Source organism: Schistocerca americana, chromosome 9, assembly GCF_021461395.2.
Source record: "Schistocerca americana isolate TAMUIC-IGC-003095 chromosome 9, iqSchAmer2.1, whole genome shotgun sequence".
NCBI lineage: Eukaryota > Metazoa > Arthropoda > Insecta > Orthoptera > Acrididae > Schistocerca > Schistocerca americana.
The window spans coordinates 139,279,959-139,292,414 of NC_060127.1; the positions used below are offsets into that span (position 1 = coordinate 139,279,959).

General features: G+C 44.3%; 1 protein-coding gene across 1 annotated transcript in view; it reads right to left on the reverse strand.

Moving 5' to 3' along the window:
* The window catches only part of LOC124550747 (cytochrome P450 4c3-like), a 64,518-nt gene that overhangs the window by 35,867 nt on the left and 16,195 nt on the right, over positions 1–12,456 (reverse strand). Inside the window, exon 3 of the mRNA XM_047125469.1 lies at positions 5,375–5,605. Coding sequence (XP_046981425.1) covers positions 5,375–5,605 — 231 coding nt within the window. The remainder of the gene's footprint in view (positions 1–5,374; positions 5,606–12,456) is intronic.

A 12,456-nucleotide genomic window follows, 5' to 3' on the forward strand; every position in this document is an offset into this window, starting at 1 on the left:
TCCTGGCAGATTAAAACTGTGTGCCCGACCGAGACTCGAACTCGGGACCTTTGCCTTTCGCGGGCAAGTGCTCTACCAACTGAGCTACCGAAGCACGACTCACGCCCGGTACTCACAGCTTTACTTCTGCCAGTACCTCGTCTCCTACCTTCCAAACTTTACAGAAGCTCTCCTGCGAACCTTGCAGAACTAGCACTCCTGAAAGAAAGGATATTGCGGAGACATGGCTTAGCCACAGCCTGGGGGATGTTTCCAGAATGAGATTTTCACTCTGCAGCGGAGTGTGCGCTGATATGAAACTTCCTGGCAGATTAAAACTGTGTGCCCGACCGAGACTCGAACTCGGGACCTTTGCCTTTCGCGGGCAAGTGCTCTACCAACTGAGCTACCGAAGCACGACTCACGCCCGGTACTCACAGCTTTACTTCTGCCAGTACCTCGTCTCCTACCTTCCAAACTTTACAGAAGCTCTCCTGCGAACCTTGCAGAACTAGCACTCCTGAAAGAAAGGATATTGCGGAGACATGGCTTAGCCACAGCCTGGGGGATGTTTCCAGAATGAGATTTTCACTCTGCAGCGGAGTGTGCGCTGATATGAAACTTCCTGGCAGATTAAAACTGTGTGCCCGACCGAGACTCGAACTCGGGACCTTTGCCTTTCGCGGGCAAGTGCTCTACCAACTGAGCTACCGAAGCAAGGTTCACAGGAGGGCTTCTGTAAAGTTTGGAAGGTAGGAGACGAGGTACTGGCAGAAGTAAAGCTGTGAGTACCGGGCGTGAGTCGTGCATAAACTGGGCAAATGTCAAGCACTGGAAGGACGTGAACTTTTGTGAGCTATGCTTCGTATTATTTTCAGTAAAGTGGAAGAACTGACAACCAACAAGTACTAGAGGGTACTCTTTTTCTGTACCTTCCAGTAAATAAACATTTTATAATCAGTAACAAGTTACAGATAATTTAATGTGTACTAAGGTAAACACCTATGTTCACAGAAGAAAGAGTCTTTCTGCCTCTATGTTGGTTGTTCTTATCCTGTTTCATTAATAAGGTCTATGTTGTTAGATCAAAGTGAAAATGTCTTATGTTGCAGGAAGGGTGTTGAAGAAAGTGTGAAGATGGTTTCTTATACAGACTGCAACAAATTACAATTTATTAATTGAATGTATGAGTAAAATAATTGTGAGCAACATAAAAAGAAATGTTTTTTACTTTAAAAACAATCATACATTGTCAAGCAGAGAAATTTTCAACCTGCCCATTTAGAATGAGATTTTCACTCTGCAGCGGAGTGTGCACTGATATGAAACTTCCTGGCAGATTAAAACTGTGTGCCCGACCGAGACTCGAACTCGGGACCTTTGCCTTTCGCGGGCAAGTGCTCTACCAACTGAGCTACCGAAGCAAGGTTCACAGGAGGGCTTCTGTAAAGTTTGGAAGGTAGGAGACGAGGTACTGGCAGAAGTAAAGCTGTGAGTACCGGGCGTGAGTCGTGCTTCGGTAGCTCAGTTGGTAGAGCACTTGCCCGCGAAAGGCAAAGGTCCCGAGTTCGAGTCTCGGTCGGGCACACAGTTTTAATCTGCCAGGAAGTTTCTGCCCATTTAGTTTGAAAGAGCATATTTTTTGTATATGAAAAATGGAGAAGAATGGCAAGATGAAGGGCTATAAGGGAGAAGAGTAGGGAAGAAAAGAAGGATGCAGCAAATGATTAGAACAACAAACAGAAAAGGGCTAGGAGAGGGGAACGAAAGATAAGACGAAAAACTGGGAGAAGTGTAAAGATATAGGGAGAGGGAATGTGGATGATGACATCAAGGTATAAATGTTATAGAATAAGAATAGCAGTACAAGATGAAGAAAAGAGACGAAAAATAAGTGGGAGAAGAAAGCATAATGAAATGGGTAACAGACAGTAGAGAAATATAACTATGGGAATGAAGGGAAAGAGGAGTATGAAGAAAGTGAGAAAGGGAAGAAACAGAGGATAAGAGGAAAGAGACTGTGGGTAACGGACGAAAATGAAGCAAAAAAGGATGAGAAAAAACTCGAGGAAGGCAGTATTGTTTGAAAGCAGACTGAAAGAAAATACAGAAAGAGAGATAAATAAAGATGGTACTCAACCAAAGATTAAAAAGAATGGGAAGAAGAAACAAAGGAGCAAATGAGGGACACAGGATGGAAAAAGAAGTGAAAGAAGGAGAAGGATCAATATGAGGAAGAAGCTGAGAGGATTAAGGTAGAGGTGGGTGGACAAGGTGGAGGAAAATTATGATGAAATGTCTGAGGAAAAATGAGTAGAAGTAGGAGCTGAAGAACTGGCATGAGACAATGAAAGATGAAGAGCAAGAGTTGGAGGAAGAGTTGGAGGAAGTGGTGGAGAGAAAAGGAAGAAGAACAGGAAATATGAGTTGGATAATGTGATGGAAGAGAAAGAGAAATGTGGATGAGGGAAAGGGAATGAAAAAGGAGTAGGATCTCAGATGTGGGGAAAGTACACTAGACTCTCGCTGATCCGATCCTCAGTAATCCAGCCTCTCTGTAGTCTGGCACACATCCCAAAACACGTGCTCAATGAATTATCGTGCGCAACAATACTTAGTTAAACAATGCTTTATATACTGATTTGAAATTGTAGCTTTCTTTACAGCTCGGAATCATGTCTTCTAAAATGAAACAAGTTACGCTAGACCTCAAGCAGAAACTCGTGATTTTAGATAAGTTAAATCGAGGTTCTTCGCAGAAAGCGATTGCTGCTGAGTTCAGTGTTGGACGAGCGACTATTTTTGACATCAAAAAGAAAGAAGATGTTATTCGACAGTACTTAACAATGGATAGTGAGTTGGAAAAACGGCTGGTAATGCGAAAGAGTGAGAATGAAGATGTTGTGACGTAACAAGACTGTTACGCCACACTGAAGTAGCCGAAAGAAAGGCACGCGTACACACACGCCGACGTGCGTGAATTCTGGAACAGTATAACTATTGAATGGTAGCAAGAAAAGTACGTAGCTGCTTTATACTTAACTTTATTAGTTGATGACTACAGCGTTCTTCATGAGACACTTGTACTATAACTCTCTAACTATGTAAGGCTAATGGCGCCTTGCTAGGTTGTAGCCATGGACTTAGCAGAAGGCTATTCTAACTGTCTCTCGGCAAATGAGAGGAAGGCTTCGTCCGTATTGTCGCTAGCAATGTCGTCGTACAACTGGGGCGAGTGCTCGCTCGTATATCGAGACCTGCCTTGTGGTGGCGCTAGGTCTGCGATCACACAGTGGCGACACGCGGGTCCGACATGTACTAAATGGACCGCGGCCGATTTAAGCTACCACCTAGCAAGTGTGGTGTCTGGCGGTGACACCACAGAAGATGTGGACGTAGCTGTTTATAGATGGTTCATACAACAACGTTGTAAAGGAATTCCAGTCAGTCGCCGGATTATAAAGTAAAAAGCAGCTGCATTTAACAAATAACTTGGAGGTAGTAACTTGTTTGCAGCGGGTGAAGGTTGGCTATGAAAATGAAAAAAAAAACGACATGGCATTCGGCAGCTGACAGTCACCAGGGAAAGTCGCTCAGCTAACGTTAAGGATGCTGTTGAGTTTGTAAGCAATATACGGAAGATAACAGAGGAAGAAGATTTAGCTACTGATGCCTTGTATAACGCTGATGAAACAGGACTCCTTTACAAGATGCTTCCTTCAAAAACATAGCTGCCAAGAACGAGAAGGAAGCTCGAGGTTACAAGCAACAGAAACAGCAAGTAACATTAATGGCTTGTAATGCAAATGGAAGTCATAAACTACCGCTTATGGTGACTAGAAAATCCCAGTATTCACGTTGTTTTCAACACACTTACATAAATACTCTACCAGTGAAGTATTGCGCTCAGAAAAAAGCGTGGATGGACAGACAAATATTCTTTCGGTGGTCTCATGAAACATTTGTGAGAAAAGAGCTAAAGAAGAAAAAGCTTCCACTGATAGTTATCCTTAAAACCGACAATGCTCCCAGTCATCCTTCAGATGTTTCTCTAAAGTCCGATGGTATACATGTACAAGAACTCTTTTTCCCAATCACTGTGAGAGCACTAATTCGGCCCATGGACCAGGGAATTTTGGAATCAATTAAACGTCATTATCGACATTCACATCTCGTCTCCTTGCTGAATGAAAGTGAAAACGACTCTATAGAGACTACGCAGAAGTCGTGGAAGGCAATTAACATACGTGATGTTGTTTTCCAAGCAGCTGAAGCATGGGGTAAGGTGGAGAGCGCTACCGTAATGAAGATTTGGAGAAAATTGTGCCCATCCATTGATGCCGAGTTGGATCCAGTAGTGAGTGACAACGATGAACCAGTCAGTTCGGAATTATTAATTACTTTGTACACTGACATATTCCACAACATTCCAGGAGGAGACGAAATTCATGATGAAGATGTTACTAAGTGACTGAACGAGGAAAATTGTGATACAAACCAAACTTTAACAGATGAAGAAATAATCAAAAGCGTGCAAGAAAGTAATGATGAAAGTGATGAAAAAGAGAGCACAGCAGGAGAGCGCATGAAGATTTCTCACAGCGCTGATGCTGAAGCTGCCGAGGTCTTCCTGGAGTACATTATGCAACAACCAGATACATGCAATACCGATGTAATGTTTGTAAAGCGGTTGCGTGATAAAACATGATACCGTCGCGTATCGTCATTGCGACAGTTAAAAATTAGGGACATGTTTCATAGTGAGTGATACGACTGTATAATTATGTACAGTGTACACTCAAGGACTAAGTTTTTTTTCAAAATTAATGTATTTTTGGATTTAATAAAGTATATCCTCTATGTTAAATTGTATCCTTCGGTTTAATAAAATACAGTACACTATATCGCCTATGTTTTCAAAAAAAATAAAAAACAAAATAAATGAATAAAATGAATTTCAGACACTCAATAATACGGTACTTCCGCTAATCCGGCACCCATATGTGCCAGGAATGGCCGGATTAGCGAGAGTCTAGTGTAATGGGGAATAAAGTAGTGGATGAAGACCAGGAGGAAGAAGAATTGGATGAAGTGGTGGAGCAAGAATGAAGGCAAAGTAGAAATGATGCAGTGATGAGTTTAACGTGAGAGAGGAAGAAGAGAAGTGCAAATGAGGAAAAGGAGGTGGAAGTATAGAGGGAGAAACTGAAGAAACAAAAGGAAAGAAGTGGGAAAAATAGGGAGAAAGAAGAAAAAAAAGAGGAATGGCGATGAAGAGGCGGAGGAAACTACAGACATGGGTGAAGTAGAAAGGGGCAATGTAATATAGAATTAGCAGGAAGAGGAAAGCAATCAGAATCTGGAGGACAGATCTCTGCCTCAGGCTGTAACTCACTTCGCCCTGAACCTCGTCGAGTGGTACCGCAGTCTGCCCGCCTGGCTTGATCAGAGCTTCCAGCAGGCTCTGGCGTGTCTTGGTAGGTCCGTCCTCTGTGGCTGCCGACCTGATGGCGATGCACTTCAGCGGAAAGTTGTTCAGCATTTTCACGAACCTGAGCAGACCACGTCCTTTGGAGGTGAGCTGCAGCAGGAACTTGCTCTGCATCCATGGCCGGAATACCATCTTCTGCAAAAACAATGTGGCTCTCGTCAATGCTGGTCTCCATATGAGGGGGACCTGGTGGCGAGAGGGGGGGGGGCGTGGGGGGGGGGGGGGTTGACAGTAGGCCATGAAACACTGGTCTCTGTTAATCTAACCAATTCGCACAAATTACAGATACTGGTGAAACTGCTTATGTAACACCAAATATATAAGAGTGAAAATTTAATTCATTGTAAAAATTGAAAAATTGATTTAACTTATAAACTACTACATATCAGTTCCTGGCTGCTCCTATTGGTTAGTGGTGGTCGCTATTGCGAGCACCAATGTCAGTAAACCAGCTTCCGGGAAACAGATACTTTTCTCCAGCCTGGAGATGACGGATCAGCCTTTCCTTTATCTAGCTAACAGTGACTTCACTGGCCCACTCCTCCTGTTTGCAGAGGCGAATGATTCCCGAAGGAACGCCAATTTTTTCCAGCACGGTTTTGGAAAAGAAACTTCTCAGAACTGACAGAAACAAGCACCTTTCGGTAAGTACTATAAGCATTACCAGGACATAACTGAACGCAGTGCCTTACTGATGAGGCAAAACTCTTATGACCACCAGCTTAGTACCTTGTTTATCCCTCTTTGAAAAGAAACACATATCTGATTCTGTGTATCATGGATACGACAGTTAGTTGGCAGGTTTGTAGAAGTATGTGGCATTAGATCTCTACGCACAGGTCATAGAGTTCCCGTAAAAACCGAGCCGCTGATATGGATACGCCGTAATTGCACGTGATAGTAATCAAGGCGAGTTCAATAGGATTTACATGAGGTGAATTTCGTCGCCGAGACATCAATGTGGGTTCACTGCAATGCTCCCCAAACCACTGTAGCGGGGTTCTAGTTCCGAGACACGGACAATTATACTGCTGTAACATGACATCGCCTTCGTCGAAGACATCAAATATGAAGGAATGCAGGTAGTTTGCAGCTGTCAGCGTGTCTTCCATTACTACGACAAGTCAAATTCAAGAACAGGAGAATATCTCCCATAGCATAATACTGGTCCCACTATCCTGCGTACGTGGCGCGCTGCATGTTTCGAGCCGCCGTTCCCTTCGATGACGGCTTTTTTGGAGATGACCCTCGACCTAGTGTAGCAAGAATGTGATTCACCCGGAGAGCCGACACGTTTCCATTGATCGACGGTCGAAGCCTGATGGTCCCCAGCTCACTGCAATCATAGTTGACGATGTCATTTGGTTAACACGTGAACCCGTAGGTGCGGTCTGCTGCGGAGCTCCACGTTCAACAATGTATGATGAGCGGTGTGCTGCCAAACACTTGTGCGTGCACCAGTTTTGTTCTCTTTCGGCAGACGTTCTACAGTAACCAGCTATCCTATATTATGTAGTAGAAAACTCTCCGAACCCCACGTTCTTTGAAGAGTCGCGTAGGTCCAACCATTTAGCGTCCAGTGGTGGTTTCACTGTGCTACGTCTTTTCATAGATCCGCACGATTGTAGCATGTGAACATTCGACCAATTTCACCGTTTTCGAGGAACTCGCTCACAGGCTCTTAGTAATAATAATCTGCCCTTTATCATTTCGCGTATCTCAATGGTTTTCCCGATTTGCAGCCCATATCTTCGCTAGCGTGATCCCCTGTCGGTGTCTGCTCCGCTTACATACTTCTGTTAGCGCATCACGCCACTAGGTGGCATCGAATGTTGCGGTGGGCAGTGGTCAGATTGTTTTGGCTTATCAGTGTATATTCTGCTGTGGAAAGTGATTAATCCAAAGGTCGGCATATTAAAATAATTTCGTGGAGCAATGTTACTTGCTGACAAAGTAGGACTGTCTGCTTAAAGCTCTTGCAAAGCTAGCACGAAAGTCGTAGGCCCTATGAGGCAGAGCTGTGGTTAAAAATTGCAGGGTGTATGAAGACGGGAGTGAGCGGTTGTCATCAGTGTAGCGGTTTTCCGCTTTTTGTAAGAAACAGAGCGAGGTATAAGTTAGCATTTGATAGATAAAGCTTAAAGCTCTTGCAAAGCTAGCACGAAAGTCGTAGGCCCTATGAGGCAGAGCTGTGGTTAAAAATTGCAGGGTGTATGAAGACGGGAGTGAGCGGTTATCATCAGTGTAGTGGTTTTCCGCTTTTTGTAAGAAACAGAGCGAGGTAATAAGTTAGCATTTGATAGATAAAGCTTTCATATTGGAACGTGTAGAAAACAACAAGGTAGACTTGGTGAGGTCTTTAGAAGACAGTAAATTCAGTTTGCTCCAGTGGAAACTTGTAGCGTTTTCGAGTGTGCGCGTCTCTCTTATGACCATAGATTGTCATTCTAAGGACAATGACTGAAAAAAATCCTACCAGCAGAAAAATAGTTAATGTACAGTTATTAAATTTTGGGAATACGTCTGTCCAGGAAACGTATTTAAGTAATTAACACTGCAAAAGACTTGGCGATACCGTTTACGAAAACGTCTGCAGGGCATCATGCACGTCTACTCAAGCCGCACTTTTCCAGGCACATAATAGCAAGTAGGTGGTGCTGCACACCGATATTGATGTTGACCTTGAACCGGTGGGCCGACATGGTTCAAATGCAAATCATTTGTGCAGAATATTTTAATACACATATCCTGTGAATATTAAAGTCGTCGCTCAAGTCTTTCTTTCTCTGTTCTTTATGAACATAAGTGTAGTTTATTTGGAGAAAAATAGTATGCTCATCTGCTCAGATGAACAAAACATAACTAACACTCAAAATGACTGATCAGCTGAAGGCCTTCGTTTGTCAACTCGAACTTTGTCGAGTTTTCCACAAATTAAAATTTACAATCCAGAATGAGATTTTCACTCTGCAGCGGAGTGTGCGCTGATATGAAACTTCCTGGCGGATTAAAACTTTGTGCCGGACCGAGACTCGAACTCGGGACCTTTGCCTTTTGCGGGCAAGTGCTGTACCAACTGAGCTACCCAAGCACGACTCACGCCCCCTCCTCACAGCTTTACTTCTGCTAGTACCTCGTCTCCTACCTTCCAAACTTTACAGAAGCTCCTTTCTTTCAGGAGTGCTAGTTCTGCTAGGTTCGCAGGAGAGCTTCTGTAAAGTCTGGAACGTAGGAAAAGAGGTACTGGCAGAAGGAAAGCTGTGAGGACGGGGCGTGAGTCATGCTTGGGTAGCTCAGTTGGTAGAGCACTTGCCCGCGAAAGACAAAGGTCCCGAGTTCCAGTCTCGGTCCGGTACACAGTTTTAATCTGCCAGGAAGTATAATATTTACAATGTTGTTCTGCTCCATTGGACACTAAGTTCCACAAGAGTTTACTTTGCGGTCCTGCACAGTAATATAGATCCCTGGAAAAACAAAATACAGTCAATGATCCACCAAAGTTCGTCAACTAGTTATAGCATGCAAACACAGAGGCTGGACCGCCGGCGAAGTTGCAGAGGCCAGGTGGTGTCCGTCGAGGAAGCAGTTGGTGGATGGAGGGCAGCGGCGTCGCAGTGGAGCGGATGACTGTGTGTAGCTCTTGCTCGACGTGAACTGACCCTGTACAGCTGTGTGCGGGTCTAAATACTGTCTCGCGGCAGCATATTGCAGGAGCTATTTTAGGTCACGTGGGTCGCGGATGCAAAGAGGTTCCCCCTTCTCCAGTTCGCGACTCCTTGTGGCGCTGCTACGGTCACCCAGTGGAACGGCTGCAAAACTGTTTCCTGGTGCAGAGCGGTTGTGCCAAATGGTCCCCGACTGTCAGTGTCTCCAGTCCCGTAATTCCCTAGGAATTCCTCATAGTCCTTCTCAAACATGCACCTAAGCGCATCAGCTAATTGATAGCCTAAACACTTAATGTTCTCCACAAGGAAACTAAATGCGTCCATCCCAACGTGCCACTGTCCCCATTTTTCTGGGATGTGTCAGGACCGTACTTAGGGCCCGATTGTCGGTCTGAAGAGTAAGTTGGCGGGCTCTAAATAGAATTTAAAATTTTCGAGGGCGAACGTCATCGCCAGGGCCTTCCATTCGTCGACTGAGTACGTTAGCTCAGCTGTGGAAAGGGCCCTCGAGGCATACGATACAGCCGACGACTCACAGCTTTCTCTCCCAAAACGAGATCAGCAACTCCAGAATTCGAAGGGTCAGTTTGGATCAATTAGGGGCACTCGAAATTCTGAATGGACAAGACTGGTGGACTACTAACGACGTCAGAGGCGAACTGGATTGCCGACTCTCTCCCCACTGCAAGATTTCTCTCTCCTTACGTGAATTATTCAATGAGCCGATCTATTGGACAAAATTAGCCACGAACTTCCTAAAGAGTTTTGCCATGCTGACGAAATGGGTGACTCCCTTCTTATTCCTTGGAGAGGAAAATTTATACAAGTTGCGTGTTCTTTGCAGAACGAATACCATAATGTGATGCCACATAAAGGAAATTTGTTTGCCATCAAGACTGATCTCGGTTGGCTTAATAGTCAAACCGGCCTCATGGAGGTGGATCAGGACCTGTTTCAGATGTTGGATTTCTCTTTGAAGATCGAGCTGTTTGCAGCAACATCATCCGAAAAATTGTATGTGATTTTTAACTTTAGATCATACAATACCACATCTGAAACTCACTACAACAAGGCTGCCCCTGCGGATAACTCGATTAAAATCATAGAGATTTTATATGGTGCAAAATGCGGCTACATTATTTGCAATATTTGGTGAGGGGACAACACACCTGGATTTTATCCAAGACAGTGGACCAGCGTTTCCCCACAAACCAAGCAATACAGTTGTGTCAGTCCGGTAGCGGCACTGATTCTCAAATAACCTTATCATTATGTACTGTGTAGTTTAGAACTAGACGATAACCAGCCCACCTGTTTTCTGAGACTAAAACATCGTCGAGGCGTATGGGGAGGTAGATGATCTTGCAGTGGCACTACAGAGCTTGTTATCCACGACTTACCACAAGGCTTTCGTCGTGGTGGCTGAAAGCCTGTACTGGCGTTTTCAGACAGCAATATCGCCTGTCAACCATATTTTATATTTATCCTTATTCGTGACCCCCAATTTGCCGAGTGGGACATCAAGAAATCGGCCGAGCACCTGTAACTGTTAACTAGCTTAAGTATGCCCCAAGTGACTTACCTCATACACCATTAATTGCACCACAACACAGTTGATCCCCTGAACCGACTGACAAGAACACAAAAGAAATTTCCATTAAATTTCGGGCATGTACTTCCGGCCAAATACTTCTTATTCAACTGGTATTTCGGCCGCGTATCGTCCGGCCATCCTCAGAGTCGCTAGACTGACGGCAAAGTGCCAAACGCGGTCTTGTATCCACCACTGCGGCGGTACTGCGCATGCGTGTCAAAGAGGTTGATTGGTGGGAGAAACGTCAACTCACGCACACGCCACACGTTGTTCAGACATTCGATTCGCTTGTCGATGTACATTCGGCGAAAGGAACACCTTGAAGACTCCTCTGCAATTTAATTACTCTAAGAGCCGGATCCCTTGCCTTATGCAAATTAAAACCATTAGCTCAGTTTATTAAGTTATCGGTTAATTTCTGTGGTTTCCTTGAAAACAGAATCCCAAAAGGAAGAGGTGGACATCAAAATCTTCACGTCACTGTTGTTCATCGAATGACCCACATGTAAACAATGTTCTGTCACATCTGTCTGGCTGTAGTAAGCGCTTCAGACATTGGTGCTCCACTCACCTCTCATGAATGGTGCGTGTTGTATGACCCGCATATGACTTACATCGTTTAAGTAGATCATCCATCAAATACCATCTACGAATCCACTAACGGCGCAGTGCACACCCACAACTGGTCCTGACAAGTTGATGTAGGGCGGCTTCCCGATGGAGTACACAAGCGATGAATACGTCGATATGCTTTTGATGCTGGATGCATCCAATAACCAAGCTTCTGCTGCTGCTCAAGCATATGCTGCCCAGTATCCTCAAAGGCGCCTACCTGATGAGAAAGTTCCTTATTTCCTGGAGGAACGCTTTCGGGAAATTGCTACAATTCGTCCACAATACAGATGTCGTCCAAGGAGTACACATATTCCACAAAAGAGGACGCGATTCTTGAAACTGTTCACCAATCACCTTGACGAAATACACGTGATATTGCAGGGCAGTTCCACATCTCTCAAAGACCGGTTGAAGCACGATGGAGATCTACATACATACCGGAATAATGGAGATAGAGAGGTAAAAATTGACACACATGCTTGGAGTGGCATGGGGTTTTAATAGAACAAAAACTAAAAAAAAATAAAGAATCACAAATTTATTCAGTTTTCAAATTTATACTGACTTTTTTATCACCCGGTAAATCTACATACATATCACTACATATTACATGTTAACTTAGCATCATCAGGAAGAAGACCACATTCGACAGGTACAGTTTTGTGATTGGCTTTTGCACCAAGTGGAAGATAATGAACATTTTACAAATAACGTGGTAAGGACTGACTTATCAAGCTACGCTCGTGAAGGTATTTTCAACATCCACAACAGCCATTATTGGTCGGAAGAGAACCCAGATGTCACCTGTGAACCTGGCTTTACATTATGGGATAAAGCTGTGGGCTCGAATCGTGGGAGGCGTCCACTGGCCCTTAAACTATTGCAAGACAAGTTGAATGCACCAGTATGTTGTACATTTCTTTGCACTACTTAGTGTGATGTAATAAAAGATGCACCAATTGGTGTTCGGCGACAGCTACGGTATCAGCGTGATGGTGCACTGTGACACTTTGGAACGAATGTGCGTTTCCAGGGAAATTGATTGGTCTTGGACTTCCAGTGCTCTGGCTTCCACGTTCCCTGAACCTTAATCCACTAGAATTTTATTTGTG